Consider the following 23009-nt stretch of genomic DNA (forward strand, 5'->3'; position numbering starts at 1 on the left):
GAGACGCGAGAATAATCCTAGGGCTAGACCTCGAAAAGGCATTTGATAACTTATCACATGACTACGTACTCGACACGATCTCCAACCTCGACCTCGGCACGAGACTCTACGCTTACAAAAAATCGTTCCTGAGCAACAGAACGGCCACCCTCCGTCTAGGGGAAATCAAGTCCCAGAAATACAAACTCGGTGGCAAGGGCACACCGCAAGGTTCAGTCATCTCTCCGACGCGTTTTAATCTTGCGCTAGTCGGCCTAGGCAAGAAACTGGATCAAATCAAGAACGTCAAATACACGATATACGCAGATGACGTAACGCTTTGGGTCCCCGGAGGTAGCCTGGGATCAATTGAAAGCGCTCTGCAGCAAGCGATCGACGCGATCGAGGAATACCTCGCTCCTACCAGCCTGCGATGTTCGCCGGCGAAGTCGGAGCTCCTCGTCTACAAACCATCGAGAAGCGGACCCAAGCCAAAGAACGAAATCAGAGACACACATTCCATTACTCTCAGTACAAAAGACGGAGGAACCATTCCACACGTCAGCAAAATCAGAGTCCTTGGGATGATCATTGAGAGCAACGGCTCAAACACCGCGACAGTGGAGAAGATTGTGACCAAGTCGAATAATGCCTTGAATCTCATACGACGCGTAGCAAACAGACAACATGGCCTTAAGGAGGAAAATCTCCTCAAGCTAACACACGCCTTTGCGCTATGCCACTTCACCTACGAGGCGGCCATGCACAGATGGAAGGTAGCGGAGAAGGACAAACTCAATGTACAACTGAGGAAGCTAGTCAAACTAGCGCTGGGAATCCCCAAGAACACAGAGACAGAGCTCCTGCTGCAACTGGGGGTGCACAATACACTTGAAGAAATCGCCGAAGCTCAAGAACGGGCTCAATGGACAAGACTCTCTGGAACCAAACCAGGTAGAGAAATCCTAGCCAAACTAGGTCATGACACCACAGTAATGGAGAAACTTTATCAAAGCGTTCTGACGGGCACACGCAACTCCTACACGGTTCGCCCACTCCCACGGAACATGAACCCCGCGCACCATCAACCCAGAAGGCTGGCACGCGGATCGTTCATCGTGCGCGAAATACGTGATAAGAAGATCTTAGCCTGTTTCGTAGACGCGGCACAATACCCAACCCGGAAGGCTTTCGTTGCCACCACGATCAATAAGCAAGGTCAAGTCACAAACGCTCTCACAGTCAAGACCCACAAGTCCGAGATAGCAGAACAAGTCGCCATCGCACTCGCGCTCACAGACCCGACCACCACCCACGTCTACAGCGATTTACGCTCGGCTGTCAAAGCCTTTCAGAAAGGAGCAATTGCAAGCCAAGCTCTACAAATAATCAATAGATCCGCACCGCTGCAGCATCACACCATCTGCTGGTTCCCGGCACACCTCGGAGATATCGAGGACGCCCCTCGCAATCTCAATGAGATTGCTCACAGGAGCGCGCGAGACCTAACCCTCCGCGACGCCACCTATTCTGGTCGTGACCATCCCATCGAGAATCGGGACCCTCCCTCCACATAAAACAAGATAACAAAGCACTTTTATCTAGACCGCAGAATATACAGCACACCTCACAATAAGCTCACCAGACCTCAAGCCCTCACGTTCAGAATGCTTCAAGCAAACACGTACCCCACGCAGAACAGACTACATCACCACATGACTGACCTATACGAAACATATTGCGAAAATTGCCATAGCACACTAGACGTACATCACTTGCTCTGACCGTGTGGTCGGACCCACGCAAACAAGGATCAAGACTCCGTCAGGCTACAAGAAGCATTACGCAGCACGGATCTGGCGGAACAGCTCTGGGCCGTCCAGCGAGCCCATGATGTGGCCAGGGAGTTACAACTCCCGGTCCCAACGTGGGAGTAGCCCGCTCTATGGGACCTTGCGTCCCGTAGCTCGCAGGACCTCTCATTAAAGTTATTCAATCAAATCATACATTTGCGCGCACTGTGTTCTTGCCGCTCCTGCGTTGAAGCGATAGAACACACTAAAGTCACTTCGCTCGCTGCCGCTGCCGCACTCGCTCACGCCAGCCTTTTCACAGCTAGTGCACGCGCTCATCGAGCACGATGTGTTTATGTTTGCTTCTGCACGCTGACACCATGATTGCTAATTCAGTTAGTACGCAAATGTTTCCAAGTTTATACGCCCGATGAAACTACTGTACTTGCTTCCTAGTTTACTAATTTTCTCTCACAATCAATGCTTCACTTTTCGGCTGAAACTGCGACGTTTTTTAGAAGGTAACTGTGTTATCAGGTCAAGCATTCATATTCAACACACTGATGATTGAAGGCAATGATACCGCCAATTACGCATGAACACAGACATATTTGGCCAATGGTCAGGTATATGAATATGTTTATTGGTGACCTGAGGAAAAATGAAGAGTATGTTCCAGCTATAAACATTACATTCTTGCGATAAGAGCAGCGATGAGCACACAAGGAGCATATAATGGTACATTAAGGCACACGAAGGTAAAAAATCCCCACCGCTATAAGAAACACATGTGGTTAAAAAACTTATGTCAAAATACTGTGACGTGTACTGCGAGGCAGCCTGTATACAGATACGTTAATTGTGTATATGCAAATAATTACAACAGATAGTTTATGAATGGATATATGCATATGAAAATAAAATTGTACCAGTCGAATTAAATACATATTGATGCAATGACGCCAATGCTATGAAGTTTAAAATGCGCGCTTGAAGAGGAGAACAGGGTGCGCCAGATACGTAATTATGCCCTTTCAGAGCACAATGAATTTCTCTTTGTAAAAACTAGATTGATATTCTCACTAAGAACCGACAAGCAATGAATAGGGCTTATTCAAGCAGTGAAGTGAACACGTCTAGATACATTGCTCAGCATTTTCTGTGACCGGTTCAATGAATTCGGTCATTTGCCAGTGACTACGTGCAACCTGCCTTTTAAAACCAGCAGTTGCCTATGGGCTTGTTCCAGGCGTCTTAACCTCCAAGGCGTAGCCATTCCGCATATGAAGCTACTGCTCCAGCTGTTAATTTTGCCTGGTACCGATACATCATACACCTCACAAAGCAAGGCTATGCCTTGCGTGCTACCTGCAATCTTTGACGCACTGGCATACCTTCAAGCGAGTCCTTAACGGGAACAGTTTCGGTCGCAGGAGTGGGATGTACTTTAGCAAAGTCAGACTGGTCCTATTGTCATTTCGGCAGACACGTAGCTCTAAAGGATCGCCGTGACAGGTCGCTTGCTAAGCCAACTGCCTTGACTGTCAACGGCGTACAAGTTTTGGGTCACGCTGTGCATTGCCACGGAAGCTAGTCCTCATGCCCCAGAACCACGTGTAGAGTGGATACGTGGTAGTGCACCATGCGAGTAGCGTAGTAAGTAACCTCAACATGGAGCAGCGGATGGGCACCGTATGATCCTGCCAGTTCGCGAGCAGTGAATTTTGTCGGTGTCATCGTTGGCTCGAGGCTAACGACTGTCTTTGCTACGCGTTCATCGCCGCCGATGCAATGCAAGAAAGGCCCGCATGACGCCCCTACGCAGAGCGTTTTCGTGGTTTCTTTGTCTTGGCCGAAACCGAGGATCTTCGAGGTCACCCGGCTTATTCTTTGCCCAGAGCTGCTGTTCTGCACACAAAACACCAGCTTGTCGAGGAAAGGCATTTTCTTGATGATTTTAATAAGTCTCGGCATGTTTCTGAAAACAAGACAAACGTCCACAAGTATTAGTGCGGTGACGAGTTCTTTATTTATTTATTTAGCGCTGTTTTAGACAGTGATAAACAACAAGGCATAAAAAAACACGATTCCGCGTTTTTTGCTTTTTCGTCAGTGAAACGCGGCAGGCCCAGGTGTGTGTTAGTGATCTATGTTTCTCTATCATTTCTAACACATCCATCTTCGTAAATGATCATCTCACCCCATGTAACAAAGCCCTGTTTTTCAAAGCCCTGACACTGAAGAAAGAAAAGAAGTCGATGTTTATTCGGACTGACAACTGTCCAATCAAGGCTACAATGACAACAGCACAGTTCCGAGCATTACGGATGACCGGCTTGACTAAACAGACGAACAGCATAGCAACCAGTGTTTGTTGTCCCATCGCTTATCACATCAATAATGGTCCTTTTCCTGAGACCTAATCAAATTAACTCGTTCATAAGTGCCTTCCATTCCGTCAATTATTCCTATGCTTGAAGCCTTCGTGAACACTTTGATGAGATTGATCATTTCCTTTCATCATGCTCTTCCTCATTCTCACTAATTGCCTTAACCGAAACTTGGTTATCGGACGATCACAAACATCTATATAGCGCCTTTTACCTACAATTCAGAACATTGTAACACGTTAACTAGCAGTCATAGTTGTGCGGCGATATATATTTCTTCTGATCTTACTTATCGCAGACGACATGATCGGCATTTACCCATCACAAATTTCGAATCTGTCCAGATTGAAATAGTTATTTGTTCTCCCTCCAATGATCACAGATATATCATATTAGATTGCATTTACTCTCCCCCTTCATCATAAGTTGATGTCGCTATCTAATATTGATGATACTATACATACCGTTTCACTGGAAAACGAAAAATTCATTATAATGGGTGACATTAACATTAACCTACTCAAGGACACATCAACAGTTATTTCTTATACCAGGCTACTACAAAGCTACGGATACGAATGCTTAATCAATGTTCCTACAAGACAGGTTCCTAATGGCGCAGGGACACTAATCGATCACGTCCTCTAATTTACTAACTTAACCAGAGGTGATAGTTCTCGACATTAACAGCACTCATCATTACCCATTCCTCCTACGCTTTAATTATAACTCGAGTCCTTGCCATCATACACACTCTAAATATGTTCTGGACAAAGAGCTTCATAACGCCCATTGCTAATATAGGCTGGTCTGAAATCAAAACCTTTGACTGTCCATAGAAAGCATTTTCTAAATTTATTACTGTAATTTTAAAATACATTCATTAATTCAGTCGTAAAAGGAAATATAAATAAGATTTGCATTCTCCACACTCCGTAGATGTCTAAAACCTTATTAGCAGCATTGTAAAACACGAGAACCTGCACAAAAATATTAAAACCACCCTTTTATACCAAAATAATTTCCCGATATAAAAGGTTGCGTAACTATGAATAGCCAGTGAAAAGCGGCGAAACAATTATATCTATAACGAAAAAATCTTACAAGCAGGCAATAATACAAAATTCGAAGGGAACTTTGTCAACTCCTTTCTAAACGAGAATTCTCTATCAGAACAGGTATTTAAAGCTATGTTCAGCAACTCGGTACAACGCCCCCATCCACATAGTCTATGCCTTCAGCTCCAATTTTTTTTTTTTTTCACAATGACACACCCACTCCTTCAAAAGCCAGTCAACTTAATCGTGTCCCCTCACACATTCGCTTTTTAGAAGAAAGATGTCAGGTCACATAAAACCCACCAGTGCGGGAATTGATGAAGTTCTGCCTGCTACCATTAACATGATTGCTCACCTAATTTCTTATATTTTGTCTTATATTATTAATTTGAAATTCAAGACTAGTGCGTTTGCTAACGATCTTAAGTGCGGTAAAGTTGTTACTTCAGTAATGGTTACTTCAGTTCTAGAAAATGAAAGGTGACAGCACACCATGACATAACTACTGCCCTATCTGTATTATTACGATATCATCGGGAGATACCCAAGAGACGAGCCGCCGCGAGAACGACGACGAAGTGGGTCTGTGCACTTGGCGCGAGCGAATGTCGGCCTGGCACTCTGGCTCCAGTCCAGTGTAAATAGCCTGTAAACAGCATCTTCCGTCTGTGTCTTTCTATATGTAACATTCTCGTGGAGGTGAACGATCTCCGTCCTCGCCACGGAACACTGGAGTGGTCGGTACATCCAGCTTGTCACTATGCCTCCCGGTGACGAGACCGCCTCTGCAACGGCTTCCACTTGTCCGACTGCTCCTATCGTCACGGTTTCCCAACATCGCGACCCTGGTGTCTTCTTTGGCCTGGAGGGACAGGACGTTGACGAATGGATCAAGCTATATGAACATGCCAGCGCTAATAACAGATGGGACCCAACCATTTTGCTCGCCAATGTCATCTTTTATCTTGGCGGCACGCCACGCGTGTGGCACCAGACGCATGACGACGAGATAACCAGTTAGGACAATTTCAAAGAAAAGCTACGCGAACTGTTGGGCGACCCTATTGGCCGCAAGGTTACCGCGAGAAAGGCTCTTGCGTCTCGTGTTCAGACATCTACAGAGCCATACGTTTCATACATCCTCGATGTCTCGGCTCTATGCCGCAAAGCTGACGATGCTATGTCTGAAGCCGATAAAGTGTCACATGTTCAAAGAGGCATCACCGACGACGCTTTGAATTTGCTTGTTTTCAGCAACGTCTCGACAGTCGACGCCGTCATTAAAGAATACCGTCGCCTTGAACACGCTAACAGCCGCCGCATCACACATCACATCACGCGGCTACCCAACACTGCTGCTACGTCAGCATGTGAGGGTCGACCATGTCAGGCTACCACGTGTGACGACGTCACCCGTATTGTTCGCCGCGAGCTCTAGGCCACGTGTTCGCCAGCTTTCGCCGCGACGCCTCCCGATCCGCCAGCAACCACGATTGCGGTGATTCAGGCCGTAGTCACACAGGAATTTGAGGACATGGGCCTGAACTCCGTGTGTACAACGTCTCAACCCAGCGTTCCCCAGTTCTCTACCGGCCCTCCTCGCCCCCGGCAGTCCTTTTCTGTCGTATCTCGCCGCATCCCGTCCCAATGGCGTACCCCTGATGAAAGGCCAATCTGCTTCCACTGCTGTCGCATCGGCCACGTCGCTCGTCACTGCCGCAACCGATGGCCACCACCTCCTCGGACATACGCCGCCACTTATTCCTGCATCTTTGGACCTTCTGTTCCGTATGCCACCCGCCGTGAACCCCCTGCCGCTGATGCCCCTGCTCCGATCTTTCGGTACAGTCGCTCGCCCTCACCTCGACGCCATCAGTCTCGTTCGCCCCAACCCCGCCGCTTCTCTTCGCCGCCTATCGTCTCGCGGACCCAGTCGGAAAACTAGGCACTGCAGCTTCTGGAGGTGAAGCCGCGTTGTCGACCTTGCCCTTAAATCATCTGCTCACGTTACGAAAGAACCGAAACCTTCTTGACGTTGACGGCTGTCCTGTCACTGCACTCATCGATACAAACGCACATCTTTCTGTTATGAGTGCTGCCTTCCTACGACGACTCAAAAAGCTCTCACTCTAGCGTTGGCACGCGTCGTCCGCGTTGCGGATGGTGCTACTGTGCCTACCTTCGGCATGTGTACCTGTTTCCGGCAAAGTTCTCGAGAAATTATTCGAGTTGCGTCTAACCAAAGACCTCATTAAATTTAATATTCTCTCTTCATGCCAATTTGGCTGTCATAATGGTTACTTCACAGATCTGGAACTCACATCCAACTGAATTGAAGGTTTATTTGCAGGTTAAGTCTTCCTCGATCTAAGAAAGGCATTCGACTGCTTAAATAATAGCATCCTTTTTGCTAAACTTGAGGCTATCGGTGTAGGTAATCTTGCCCTCTGACTATTAAAAATCTACTTATCCAACATAGTTCAAGTTCTGTGTGTGTCTAATGTCTGATCCAGACAACAAACCAATAAAATTGGTGTCCTTCAGCAATCCATCTTAGGACCGCTACTCTTTTTTGTTTACATTAATTATCTACATAACTGCTTTCGTCTACTAACTGCATTCTGGTCGCTGATTATACTACCATATTCGCATCTGATAAAAACATGCGACTTATGAACAACCTAAATAGTCATCTAGAAAAAGTTTTATTTTGGTGTATTGCTACCTTATTATCTAATAATGCCCGAACTAAATTTGTTGTTTTTTTCCTCACATCCACAGCATTCGGCCTCCTTCCCTTCTTTAACTTTTGGCTCACTCTCTCCCAGCCTATGCTCATCTTTCCTTGGGATTTCTTTTAAGTGCAATTTGAAATAAAAATATCACATTTCTCATGCAAAAAAGGAAAATAGCATACGGTATTCTCGTTGTAACTAAAACTTGTCACCCTACTCACCCTACTCTGCACACGTTAATTAATCTTGCTATACGACTCATTCATTCACTCTCATTAACTACCGCATAAGTAGGCCTAATATTTATGACACTCACTTGCGATCCCTCCATGTAACTGGGGCGCAATCCATAAGAATTGTTACATGCAGTTCACGCTTTGCATATGGAAAATCAGTTCTAAATGAAAACATGCTAACCATTTCAGAACTCATCAAATATAATCTAGGAATGTTAGTCTACAAATATATAACTAAGGAATTACCATCCATCTGCTTCTCTGCTTGTGACCTGACAGCTGTAAGACTAGATTTGCACGCAATAGTAATTTTCTTCTACCTGAAGCTCTTACTAACTATGGTAAACAGACTGCGGAATTCTCCTTGATATCGCTCTGTAATAACCCATCACCCATAGTCAGAAATGATATTTTTAAACCAATTGAAAAGAGAACTAAAAGCATTCATAATACATATTTACTGATACTGTCATTTTTTTTCAAATTTTATGTCGTTTGTACTGTCATACTGTTACTAACTATTGTTATTGCTCAAATACTACAAACATGTTTTTATACTACTCTTCGCCCTCATCCGAGCCACTGTTGCTTTAAAAATGGTATACCATCATCAGTGTCTTTAAAAGGAGGTCCCAATACAGTTTTCCACTATGGGACCTCCTTATTGATACTACACACAAGTAAAATTTTTGTATTTTTACCCATAAATATACTCTGAAATTCTAAAAAGAACACTGAAATTTTATGACAAGGCTAAATGCGGAGAACATTCTGCGTGGCAGATGCCGTATTACCGCACATGCTTGAATGGCGAAGTAGTGTAGGATATTGAAGACTCCAGCGCACTTTCTAAACAGGAGAGAGTAGGCCACGTACAGCAGCACGCGTAGCAAACATTTGTATGGTAATACAAGCACAAAGTGATTCAGACTAAAATTTAGCCACAATAAAGGGCGTCAATTACTACAGAAATGTAATAACAGCACTTATCGGCACCATAGCGCTTCAAATAACAAAGGCAGTACGGTTTGGAAGCTGACACAAGCGCGCTAAGTCTCAAGGTCAAGCATGGGTTTTAAAGAAATAAGTACCAGTGCACATGAGGCAAACCCTGCGGCACGCCAGGATCACCGTGACGCTTACAAACTAAGAATCAAATTTTATCTCAGCATTGGGGTACATTTGCAGCGCAAAAAATTGGAGGACGCTTAAGCTTCGCCTTCAAGAGTGGGACGCGACAGCGTTCCCGTCGACCCGCCAAGGGGTATAAGACAATGCGCTACGGCACAGCAATCACTTACGATGCGCCCCGCATCGGACTTAGCGCCCACCTATCACGCGGTGAGCGTCGAGCAACGCAGCGTTGGGCGCGGCAACGAAACGTGCGCCTGAGCGAACGAAACGAACCAAAGAACTCGGTGTCTCGGAGGGGAAACGATCTAGATAGTAATCTAAACCGGAAGCACGGCGAAGCGTCGTCAGGGGAGAGGGAGTCCCGCGACGCGCCTGGCAGCGGTCCCAATGCGCGCGCGGCGCGCCTCCTGTCGGGGCAGCGCCGTACATTGAGAGGAGGGGGTCTTCTGTGTTTGCCGCAAGATGGCTCTGCGTGTGCGGAAAGCGCAGAAGAAATGCAGCGGAAACGCACTTCGCAACTCGTGTAATTGTGACTTCTGTACGTTACATGTTCATAATTACCGATATACACCGCAGTATAACTTTCCACGGCTCGTTTCGAAGGCAACACCGCATTCACTAGAGGCGCGTTTGCACCGCTTGGAAGCATCGAACTCGTGGCTGAGTGGTAGCGTCTCCGTCTCACACTCCGGAGACCTGGGTTCGATTCCCACCGGGCCAATCTTGGAAGTTGCTTTTTATTTATGAAGCGCCTGCCGTGATTTATCGCTCACGGTCAACGCCGCCGACGCCGACACCCGACGCCGACGACACCGGCTTTTCTGCGACACGAGCTCCTTAACGCTATCGCGTTAAAATGCTGGCGGCCCATGCTAGAAGCCACAAAAGGCTTGACGGGGTTTGTTCGCGCGATTGTTCACGCGTTCGCACAACGCCCTCTCACCGTGCTTTTCACTCAGCTGTCGTTGAGCGTTCGTTAAATCGTAGCCTCGAAGCCGCACCCGCTAAACAGGTAGGATGCAAGCATTTAAGAGGGATGTCAAGCATTCTTTCCTTCCTTTCTTTCTTTCCCGTACACTGTAGTGGGAGCGTCTAGTTTAGCATCGCCCATGTCTGTAGCGGTGCTCGACAACGCTCTCATTATGCGCATTTTTTTTTTCTCAAGGGAAGGGGACAATCTCTCCAATGGTATTTACTCCATGCTTCGAAGTATTCAAACTCTTTCGGTAAGTTTCACTGCGAATGGCTATTAAGAATCAATATTTCGGCAACTTATAGGAGTAGTCCAGGATGATTTATTCTTGAGAGGAACTCCTACGTATTTGGAATTTCTAAGCGTTCGCTATCGGTACCATAAGAGTAATAATGAAAGATAACGATTTCCTTCTGGTGACCCTAAATAAAAATTCCCTATATTAAACTTCTTGTGTCAGGACTGGCACTGCTGGCTAACCGTACTTATAGACTCCTGGAGAACTTGATCAAGTGCTTTAAGAAAATAGAGGAAGAGAGCTAGCTTACTTGACCTCGTGTCCTTGAAACTACCAACATTAATTGCATGCTTGTTTCTTATTTTGCTATTACAGACATTCTACCACGAAACATGCATCGTTGCATGTACAAGGCGTTTTTGTTTAGCTATGACCTTATTTCGCGAGATAAACCCTGCTCCTCCAAACTGCAGCAGGATCATGTAAAGAAAACCGGCCTATAGTTTGACACTATTACTACACCCTTTTTTTGTAAGCCTGAACGACTTGCTTTGTTCCATTCAAGTCTCTTCACCAGAGTTCATGGAAGCTATATGTACAGAAAAAATCATTTTAAGAATGCATTTGGCGCATCAAAAGGACCCGGGCTTTTTGTTGTTCAGTCTCTGTGGGAATAATAAAACATCATCTGGCGTAACTAGCTGCAGACTACCAGCATCTACAATCTGTTTATGCTCTTCATGAGCAACACCTTTCGTAAGAACAGTGTAAAACTAAGCTAATCACATCAGCAATTGTTTAATTATCCGTTAGTCTTGCCTACTACTACCATTTCATTATTGGCTTGTTTAGTTTTACCTAGGTATGGACAACAGTTGCAGGATGTTTAATAAAGCACGAAGGGTAACTGTGTGACAACGTATCAATTAGGTTGTTTCAAATAATTTTTTTCACGTCTCGCATTCGACTTCGTGATGACCGCGTTTGCGTAAGGGCTTGAACACCCGCTTTAAATGTAGAATGTCTCTAAGGGCAAAGAGATTCGTGGAATTTCTCTGCGCTGCTCTACAAATAATAAGGAGCTCAAATTTAAAGATCAACACAATTATTTAAACACATCCACATACTATAAACATCCTCACAGGATCCGCTTCAGTTTCAGTACCAAAGTGAATAATAACATTGCCATTAGCGAGAGAGAAAACCTAAAGATAAACAAGTTTTTTTATGACTCGCAACAAAGTCTGGATCACTAGACCAACAAAAATATATTCTAAAATTAATGCACAACTATAAACATACATTGAAAGGTAACATTCAACTGTCTTGCAAGAGAACAGGAATTGCTTAATGGCTGCCAGCCTCTAGAATCTGCAAGAGTACTTTGAATTAGATAATTTGCTGATGATGGATCCTGATCAGGGGAGGGAAATCTTTAGGACAGTTAAACTGTGTCAGAGCATGCGGTGGTCATCACCAACACATGACCGGCAGCTTACCGCTAAGCTTTAAAAAAAATGGAACTTATCTTCATGAAAGGGGCAGAGCGGCAGTAGAAGATGGAATACCAGTTCGTTTGGTCACAGATGTAGAAGTCATAATGCTTGGAAAACGTGTGGCTCTCTATACGAAGTGTCTATCCACCGCAAAGGAGCCAAAAAACTGAAGGAATGCGAACATACTAATCCACAAAAAGGTAGACGTTAAAGAATGGAAAAATTATAGGCCAATAAATTACCCCCGGTATTATATATAATATTCACTAAAATGATCCCCAATAGGACAAGGGAAACATTGGACTTCAGTCAACCAAGGGAGCAGGCATGTTTCGGGAAGGATACTTTACAATGGATCACATGCATGTCATCAATCAGGCAATCGGAAAATCCGAAGATTACAATTAGCCTCTCTATATGGCTTTTATAGATCACGAAATGCATTTCTTTCAGTAGTGATACCAGCATTACGCAATCAAGGAGTACCGACCACTTACGTAAATATCTTCGAAAAAATCTACAGAGATTCCACAGCTCCCTTAATTCTACACACACACAAAAAGCAGGAAGATTCATATGAGGAAAGGGGTGAGACAAGGAGACACAATCTCTCCAATGCTATTCACTGCGTGCTTGCTTGTGGGAAGTATTCAAGCTATTAAACTGAAAAGGCTTAGGCGTAACGATCGACGGCGAATACCTCTGAAACGTTTGGTTTGCTGATGGCATTGTTCTATTAAGCAACACTACAGACTAGTTACAATAAAATGTTTGAAGACCTAAACAGAGAGAGTGTAAGAGTAGGGTTGAAGATTAATATGCTGAAGGCAAAGATAATAATGAATAACCGGGCAAGAGAACAAGAGTTAAGGATCGCCAGCCAGCCACTAGTGTCTGAAGGAGTACGTTTAGTTAGGTGAAATAATCATAGGGAACCCTGATGATGAGAAAGAAATTAATGGAAGAATAAAAATGGGTTGGATCGCATAGGGCACACACTGTCAGCTCCTGACTGGAAGCTTACCATCATAACTGAAAGGAAGGTTGTGTAGTCAGTGCACTTTGCCAGTGCTGGCATATGGTGCAGACACTTGGAGACTGACAAAACATCACAACAAGTTAATGGCCGCGCAAAGAGCGATTGAACGAAGAATTCTAGGCATAACGTTAACAAACAGGAAAAGAGTGGTTCGGATCAGAGAGCAGACGGTGATATCGGATATTCTAATTGACGTTAAAAGAGAAATGTGGCGCTGGGCAGGAGATGTAATGCGCAGGTTAGATAACCATTGGACCATTTGACTTATAGAATGGGTACCAAGAGAAGGTAAGCGTAGTAGAGGATGGTACAAGACTAGGTGCGGAGCTAAAAGTTGGGAATTCGTGGGCGCTAATCCGCTTATTGTGATAAATCGACTTACAGTGATGATCATCATAGGAATCAAGATGTTCTATATATGAGGAGAAGCTTGGAGGTTAACAAAGAAGCCTAAAACGAAATAAGGACCGCGCAACTAGCGATGGAAAAAATTCTAGGCGTAACGTGAAAAGGCAGAGGCAGCTGTGTGGACTAGAGAAAATTCGGGTAGCTGATAATCTGGTTAACACCAGGACAAACGAAATGACGCTAGGCAAGCCATGTAATGCGCAGGGCAGATAACGTGTGGCATATTAGAGCTACAGATTTGCTGCAAAGGTTAGATAAGCGCGGCCGAGGACCCCAGAGAACTAAGCGCTTTTAAAAAGGTGTGAAATTCGCAGGCATAACTTTGGAACAGGCAGCGCAACGCAGGGGTAGAAAAGACACGCTGGGCGAAGCATTTGTTCCGCATCCGACATAAAAATTGGCTGAATGTGACTCACTGCATCAATGCACGTGCAATGCAACCAGTTGAAGTTTCGAAACTAATGGAGACAATGGCAATACGACTGACGAGTGTTACCTCGAGCAGTGCGTGAACTCTACAGAAACTTACGTGCCTGGAAGACCTTCATCGATGACTTGGGACACGTAGACAGGGACCCCACACATACTGGACGGTTGGCGCACTGCAGCCGTCTGGAGGTCAACAACGACACAGCCATCTTGCATCTGTAACGATCGGTAGAAAGGCCGGTCCGACTTCGACGACGTCCAGATGTTGAATCGCACCTGGCGAATGCAACCGTGCACTCGCAGCAGCAGCGTCAGGAAGGCCTCCCACTCGGCAAGGTCCTCTGCGCAACCAGCTCTTTGTTACGCTTTAGATTTTGGCATTCAAAGGTAAACACAAACCTGCCAGAATAATGAACTGTTTCCAGCACAGAAAAGTAGTCAAAGGCAGAAAAACTCACCAAAGAAATATGCTGAATTCATGGATATCGCGGTTCGAGCACAAAATGAGTAGCTATATTAAATTACTGATCTCTTCAATGAGGGTACACTATCCAATTAGAGTTTAAGAGCAGCTGCGTCGAAGAAAAAGAGAATATAGTTTGTTATAAAACTAGCATGGACTCCGAGCATGTGGACCGGTATATTTCGATCCACATAGAAGACATATTGCCAGCCTGCACACAAAGTAAGTATCTTGCCTGTCCTCAAGTTTCCGCAGCAAATTTCTTATAGGCCTGCCGATGCCTTGTAAAAAAATTTGCAGCTAGCAGGTGTTCATAAACAACGAATAAAAATGGTGTATTTCCATGAGTGGGCACGCCAAAGAATAGAAATTCAAGGCATTGAGTTGGTTGTTTGTGTGCTGCATAATGAGCAATCGGAGTAGACACTAATGTGCCTATTTATTGTTCACATGGTCTCAATGTACCACTGCGTATAAAACATTTACAAGAGGAGTGCCGACTACAAACGATGTTTACGAGCAATGCAGCTGGCACCACTTTTCTCTTTCACCAGGTTTTGCCACTGGAACAAAACAATCACCTACATTTTGTGCCTCCAACAACAAGTGAGCCACTCAAAATGACACTTTAATATAACTCCGGCTTGATCAACTATTCTCTGAAACAAGCGGCTCTACTTCTATTGCAAGACGTGTACTTCAACCGGAGCAAACTCACCGAGGCAGCTTTTACGAAAGTCGACGAAAAATGTAATTCCATAGCAGCATACGCTTAAAACATACTCCTTAGCAGTGGCTGTGCTTCCCTAAATATGAACTTGCGACTGCGCGACGAGCGCTTGGGCACCATGTGCCCTTTCTCAGAAGAAATTGGTGTCTTTCCAAGGTTTTCACCAGTCGCATTGCTGAATGTTGAGTGACCGAACTAGGTTGATGTCAGTGAGTTCATGACCTTTCTTCTGATAACGTTATCTGCTTGGTAACGAAACATTTTTTCGTTGAATTTTTCCAGTATATAAATAAACATTGTCAAAATCAAAATCAGTAGACACCGCTTCTGTCATCTGTCTCTTGCCTTCATTTATGTTCTAAGCTGCGTGTAATTGCCTGCAATTAGAGATATCTTCTTCGCAAGAGTGCCACCTTCCAGCTAATAACACTGCTAAGCTGAGCCGCGTGTTTTAAAGTTTAGAATGTGCGGAAACGGAGGGTGGCAGGAATGACGTCACCCACTTAAAATCCTTCTTGACGATTACAGCCCACAGTCTACCGTGTGGGTAGGTCCAAACGAGATCGGCGAAGAAATGCACTTACAAGTTTTGCATATCGCCTAGAATGGATATATTGCCATGTTGTCAATTGAATATACCGAATAAAACACAGCAAACAGAAGAGAAGAAGGGACTACACAAAAGCGAGTGCCATGAGAAGTATGAATAGGTAAAAACACAAATGTTCACGGCTGAAAAAATTCAAGTCCTTAGCTGCTAGCTCAATCGCTTCGATGGCTAAATTTGTGGTGTCACGCTGCTTGGCGATTTGTGCTGTTCCTGTAATAACTAATAATAACTGTAATAACTCTGAATGTTGCTTATGCCTATGACGTTACACTTACCAAATATCATCTCGTAACCGATATTCTTTCGGCAAAAACCCATGTGAGCTGTTTGCACAATGTATATATACACTATACGAATAATTTGCAATGCTAACTTTTCACACGTTCTTCCTAGCCTTTCTTTACCGCTGCTCTATTTTGCGCGGTATCTTTAATTGAGCTGCCGGAAATTGCCAGAAGTAATCCTGGACGTCTCTATCTAGAACATTGATTCATTCAATGGGGGCCAGACGTCAGCGAAACGGAGAATGAGCTTTCGGCACTAGTTGGCGAGGCGCAGAAATTCTCGCTGTGTCTTCTCAGGGAATGTACGCGGAAACTGAATGACTGCTTCCATGCGATCCACTGGAGGCGAGGCCATACGGCAACCATTTCATGGCCAAGGAAGTAGAACGCAGAATCGACAAACTCGCTTTTGGAATCCGGTCACCACTAGTCCGTATTTCAGGTTCCACGTGAAAAGGTCAAAATCAACTTGAGGTGTATTCTTATATGCTGAGGATGACGATATTGCCGGTATATCTGAAACAGATGAACAGACCACGAAGTCGTTGGTTGATGAAATGTTTCCACTGTGTCTTATGGAGCAAATACCACGCATTTGTTTTCAAATACGCCAGAAAATGCTGTAACTGCGGCATTTCATAGGTCCTAAACTTCTATAAGCGTTCTGGGATATGCTTTCGCCGAGTCAACATTACACAAATTTTACACATGCACCGGCCTGCACGTGCACTGGCCAGCACGTGCGACGCACCCGTCATGGTAGCGCACACATTGCGAGACAAACTTAACGATCGCTTTCGACTGTGACCTCTGTGTCGTGTGGTGCAATCATGACAGCCTGCTTCTAGGCAGCGACTTTCGGCGGTCAGCTGGCCTAGATTTGGGCTGAGCTGCCAGTTGGGATTAATGAGATGGTCCAAGTAGTCGTCGCACTTCAGTGCGCAGCATGGACAAGACTCGCGCCATCTCCCGATGGCAACAACGATGAGGTGGGGGGAGGGGGAGGGTCACTGACATTGATGATCTAGTCAGACATTTTCGTCGAGCGTGAAGTACCGGCTCGATTTTAGATCATTTTTCGAAATCAATATCGCTGCACTACGGCTGTACGCACGAATCGCACAGAAAGCCACGAGAGTGTTATTCCAGTTACTCAAGGCAAAAGCTCTTGGCGACCGTTTGTAGACTCTGTGCGAAAACTCCTACCTGCGCGGAACTGCCCTCTCACTTACTCGTGTCGACAACTTCCTAGCTTTCGCGAAAGCCTTCGACAAGGTTCCTCACAAGCGCTTGCTACTAAAACTTTCTTGGTTAAACTTGCACCATAACGTACTGCAGTGGATAAAATAATTTCTGACAAACCGTACCCAATTTGTTCACGTTAATAACCAAGCCCCTAGGTCTCTTGCACTAACATCCGGCGTCCCGCAAGGGTCAGTCCTTGGTCCCCTTCAATTTTTACTATATAATAACGACCTACCAACACATGTCTGTTGTAACATTCGTATCTTTGCCAATGACTGTGTTATATATCGTGCAATCAGTAACCCCTCTGATCAACTAACTCTCCCAAGTGATTTAGCTTGCGTCCAGGACTGGTGTAACCAATGGCTAATGGAACTAAACGCCGATAAATGGAAACTACTGTCATTTGATCAAAAACGTAATCCTCTCCTTTTCCCTTATACAATCTCGCACGTCACAATAGCATTAACACAGTCTTACAAATATCTAGGCGTAACGTGGCCTAACGATCTAACCTGGAAAGCCCATGTCACTAGAGTGATATCATCTGCTAACAGAAGCCTTGGTTTCCTAAAACGTCATCTACGTCTAGCGCCCCCAAACCTAAAGTTGCTCGCATACAAGTCACTCGTACGCTCTAAGCTGGAATATGCCTTTGCCATCTGGAGCCCTCGCAAAAATATGTACCAAACTGTCTAGAATCAGTACAGAACTGTGCCACCAGATTTCATTCATTCATATTAATCATATATTGTCAGTATATCATCGTTAAAAGCAGAAACCGACTAAACAACCCTGGCTTGTCAGCGTCGTATCGCTACTACGTACTTATTTCATAGGTTCTGTTACAGCTCACTTCATCATCCACCTTACATCAGTCCTCCTGCACGCATTTCATTCCGCATTGGTCATCCCCTTCAAGTCACCCGCCCAAGTGCGCACACTACCAGTTTTGCCTCATCATTCTGCCCACGTTCGGCCTCGGTCTGGAACGGCCTTCCACACGACATCACCGCAGTCACCTGCCCATGCACGTTTTTGAACTTTATAATTAACATATTTACCAGCGAGCAAACTTTTACCTAAACTTGTTTTTCTTGTGTATTTAATTTCTTTTATTAGCTACCCACCCCTTATTTAATACCCCCAATCCTGGGGGCCTTTATGGTAAAAAAAGTGTACTGAAAGTGAAGTGAAGTCTCTTCTGGCACTATACGCCGTTTGCCCCTTGCAGGGTAGTAGACGGGACGTCCGTCGGGTTCACCTGTCTGCCCTTTCTATTTCTCTCTCTCTCTCTACGCCAGCGAGTTGAGGGATTCGGAGGATCGTGTATGTTTGATGTGTCCAGTGAGGCTGTGTGGTCTCCGACTAAATGCAACATGCGACGTAGAAATGCGTGGCCATGCGGTCACCGAGTCGCACTGCAGTGATCCGATACAACGGATGAAGCTGTACTGCCTCGGCTGCACAGCGTGTGGGTTCCGCCTAGCGGTCGTCGCACGGTCTGTCAGCAGACTGATACCGCAAAATGTCCGGGGCGATGGCAATGACCGCAGATAGTTACCATCACCCGTCAGCACCGGTCATCGTAGTTTGTAAGATCCGTATGTTCCAGCGTCGCAAGTTCACGTTGAGCGAAGTGAAATTGTTAATAACTTGGTCACGTACTGTAAAAATGTTCTCTAACCAACAAGAGCGTACATAAATTTGAAGCTTTGAGTAAAGCGATTGCAAAAGTGCGCGTGATTCGCATATTATCACCTACCCGGTTCCTATTGTCGGGTAGATGACAAGGTTAACTGTCAGGAGAATTTACTCAACGTTGTAGATTACTGCGTAACTCATTTGTGTTGTAATGTTTGTTCTTTTTAGTATATCATATACTTACGAGCTTCTTCAAGAGCCCCCGAAGCAGTCAAAATCGAGGATCCACCGCCGAGTAACACTGTGCATCTGCAAGGTCGGTGTTTTTCAATATGAAGGTCCCGAGGAAGCAGAATGGGGCTCGGCGACTGCTCCCCAGATCCATCGACTCGATTGTTGCCCCTTCTTTCTTGCACAGGGAAGCGGCTCCAGCTTTGCAGAAGCTCGCGTTCCAAGGGACATTTCAAGCTAGATGATTGGGGCTGAATATCTTCGCCTTCGGAGGGTTGAACCCCTTTGTGCAGCCGGCGTCGCCCGGCTACTTCCTGTACGACAAAATGTGTAATATCAGAAAAAGAACACACTTTCACCTTATAGGCGGATGGTTGATTGCGATAGCAAATTAGTAGATAGCTATACGCAGTGAGGTTACTGGTATTGTCTGCTTTATAAACTGTTGTAAACATTAGCTTGCTCACTAAATTAACAAGCACGATGGTGTGCGCGCACAGGGAGACATGAAAACGTCTTACTCGGTGATTGTGGACACTCGCTACGAGAACGCTAGCGTGATGAATAGCGGCAGTAGCGGCGAGCGACTTTCACTTCGTGCTGTCTCTCGCATCAGCGCAAACTGGGCGCGCGAGTACGCAGCGCACACAAAGCCATCCGTTACCTTTGGTCGTGTAGCCCTCTAACCCACCGCAGATTACGTTCAAGATGGGACTCGCGCGGCCGGAGTTGAAGGAAAGACGCCCGCAACCCTGATCCCCCTTTCACGCTTCCCACTGCCTAGCGAGCGTCCATATCCGCGCGTCAGGACCCGCTTGCCAGGGCGACAATTCGGTGCGCATGCTGGCCGCCTTCCCCCTATGGTCGCGTGAGAAGGCGCCGGCCCATCAAGCCGCCAACGTCTTCGGCGCACCCTTGGCATGCCTTCCCTCACACCTACATCTTACGGCACGCGGCCACGATCTTATTGCACGTGGACTTGTTACAGAACCTAACGAAGACGACGTAAATTCGCTTGAAGTGCGGATATAACTGCTGCTGCATTAAAATTCAACTGAAAACGAAAATAAGAGTTAAAAACGCCTCCATCGCTTGAACAAGTGCGGAGTTCGCCAGGCAAGCACACGTTAGCTGTTTTCTAAGCCTGGTGTAATTCCGAGTGGTTGTCAGGAATCATCGATGGGGTGATTGCTGCAAATCCAGCCAAAGAAGGAGAGGCAGGGGTGCATGACATTCCTTGTTGACATCTTGGCCTTTGAGTTGATGTTGACTGATGCCGAGCTTCACGCTCAGTTAAATTCAGGCCATGCTGGCGCTTATGATGCCCTCACCTACAGGCCTGCATAGCACGCGTGTCTCTTTCGAGGCGACCCTTTGCAGCTGCTCTAGTGGTTTCAGCGAGCACGCAATTTTCGCCGGTTCTGTAGTAGACACAACGCCAGCCCACAAATAGATTTTCTTGTGCGATCCAAGTAAATTCACAAAACGAGTTAATAAGATTTACGGTTTTTTACGGCGGAAGCATGGTGAGGTAGTGCAGGCAACAGCTTAGATAGCGAATTGTGGTGGCGCACGCAATGCGTGGTCCATGGAAAATGCAACGGACACATTGCAACGTTCTCCTGACCTACTCAAGAGGATGAAAACTCTCTGATACTTTCTCCGTTTAGATGATATATCAAGAGCTGATGCTTTCAACGTCTATTATCCGGAAGGGCAGTAATTAGTGGCTAAACCATGGCAATAGGGTGAACAACCATCAAATACTAAGATGCCTCCCCCTGGCAATGAAGCAATAGGCCGCAATGGTAGCCTATCAGTAACGTGGAAGAGCGTTGATCTTGCACGCTTGCATAGCAGGGGTTGAGAAGAAACGAGGAAGGACCCTTGCTTTCGCCCGACAGTAACCCTGCGGCATTTTAAGGGAAACATTTGTCATAGCGTCACATTCATCGTGTTTAGTTGATTATAACGCTTCTGGTCTATGGAATCAGGTTTTCTCACCCTTGCGAACGGCAAGAACGCGTGTTAGACTTTCGATGACTTGCGTTTCCCGCGCATATCGAGGCGAGCGGCCACGTTCCTTCTGTTCCTTGCATGGCCATGCGGATTTCTCATCGGGTTGATGTACAAGACGTCTCTATGTTGTGAAATATGAAGCTGAATCATCTCTCCTACACCCTCAAGTAACTAGTAGAATTGTGATGCTCGATTTCATTTGCTGAAATTTGTTTCGTATATCGCGCGCCATTGTTCTATATTATGCAGGTAAAGCTGCGAGAGCGGGACCTCAGAAAGTGCATCGGATTGCAATGTAGTTTCGATTAGCTCCTGCCCGCTATCGTCGACGCCACCTAAGCGGGCCTGACAGATTTCGGGCTTTTCAGATTGATGCACATCTGGGTAGCGCATACACAAAAAATAGCAGAGCTGTGTAAGTGAGCTATCGCACCCTTTGGAATTTATCTTAGAGGCGCAGCATGACATTCACACGAAACATATGTGAATGTTCGTGCAATGAAACTTGTTTTTATGTTTAGCTTTTAAGCGAAATACTTTAGGCCAAATATTTCAATTTACGAATTGTAGCACCGTTGGTTGCTACCTAGTAAAATATGCGTAATAATTAGAACTGTAAGTAATGCGTAGCTCTTGAAGCATTCTCTTTAAATTAGTAGATTTGGGGTAAATGTCGCCGGCAATCTTTAAAACTCATGCTAGCTTTAAAATAAAGCAGCCTGTAGGTAGGCTTCCTTTAAAGCAATCCATTGCGGTTTTAACAAGAAATCCCGTTCTAGCGAAGCTAGCACGTCGTCCATTTCCGCGGATATAGTTGAGCAAGGAGTGCAGAAAGAAATATTTAATAAAATGCGGACGGGAAAAGCAGTAATTTTCTGACAGGGCGCAATAAAACAAACAAAAATAAATGAAAACGAAATACACTCGTAAGTTCAAATATTCACTACGACAGCACAAACATATAGCGCCCGGCGTCGCCGAAGCCAAGCGACGCCAGGAAACAATATGGAACAGGAGGTATGCTACTGTCGCACACAGGAACAAACGCAGTTTGTTTGGCTGCGAAAGAGAAATAAGACCAACGCTTGGCTGGATTATGCCGTGATTCTTTGCGTGAACTTAATTTCGAAATGCTTTGACGCACGCTTCATGCAACGCCTACAACCTTTTATAAACGGTGCATCAAAGCATATCCTGTTATTCGGCGCCTATGAATGTGACATGAAATTGAGGGCAGCCGCCCAAATCCTGCGTGGCCAACTTTCCACTATTCTTCACAATTTAAGTTTGTGCGTCTGAGTAACATTGAAATCTAGGTAGTTTTAGGGATTCTATGGTGGCTGAAAAAATTTCATCCTGCAACTTTGCGTGCCAGAACCACAGCGTGATACTCAGGCACGCAAAAGCGAGTGACCCCGCATTTGTTTTGACAATCTGTGCTGCTTTAACGTGCCCGTAAATCGAAGAAGGCGTGCACTTTGAACAGTTCTCCTCTATTGAAACACGGCAAACCCCGAACTTGAAGCGCCGTGGCACAATTCCCTGGACACTACCGATTCGGTTGCCTGTGTTCTTAAGCTTTGGCTCACGGGCATACGTAAATATAACGTCGGTAACAACCAAATGGTACTTGCCTTATTGTGTTCCGTGGGCACATCTTGGATTTTGTTTCCTTCCATAGTTGACTTTGCTTTTCCTTAGGCTTGGCGGTCGTGACAAGCTGTGCCGAACGAGTGTGCCGTCTACCAGTTCACCTATTTCACATCACTACGCAATAAGGACTGCTCGAAAGAGCTAGCTTATTCTCTAGTCGAGTTTCAAAGGAACATTAACTGCTTGTGACTGCATACGCGCATGCGCTGAAAGCAAGTTCAG

The 23009-nt window shown here is 45.5% G+C and overlaps 1 protein-coding gene across 3 annotated transcripts; it reads right to left on the minus strand.

Moving 5' to 3' along the window:
• Positions 1-2394: 2394 nt before the first annotated feature.
• Positions 2395-23009, minus strand: LOC135904193 (uncharacterized). 3 transcript variants are annotated; one of them, XM_070526752.1, is made up of 4 exons: positions 22769-23009; positions 19129-19429; positions 14013-14249; positions 2395-3750 (listed from the first exon to the last, which is right to left on the minus strand). In XM_070526752.1, exons 1-4 carry the CDS (start codon positions 22811-22813, stop codon positions 3656-3658), a joined length of 678 nt encoding a protein of 225 aa, XP_070382853.1. In that variant the 5' UTR covers positions 22814-23009; the 3' UTR covers positions 2395-3655. The 3 variants fall into 3 exon arrangements, with proteins under 3 accessions (XP_070382853.1, XP_065290901.1, XP_070382852.1); XM_065434829.2 differs by having other exon boundaries at positions 14009-14249; positions 19129-19425; positions 22765-23003; XM_070526751.1 differs by having other exon boundaries at positions 14009-14249; positions 22769-23001.

This window comes from Dermacentor albipictus, chromosome 10 (genome assembly GCF_038994185.2).
Source record: "Dermacentor albipictus isolate Rhodes 1998 colony chromosome 10, USDA_Dalb.pri_finalv2, whole genome shotgun sequence".
NCBI lineage: Eukaryota > Metazoa > Arthropoda > Arachnida > Ixodida > Ixodidae > Dermacentor > Dermacentor albipictus.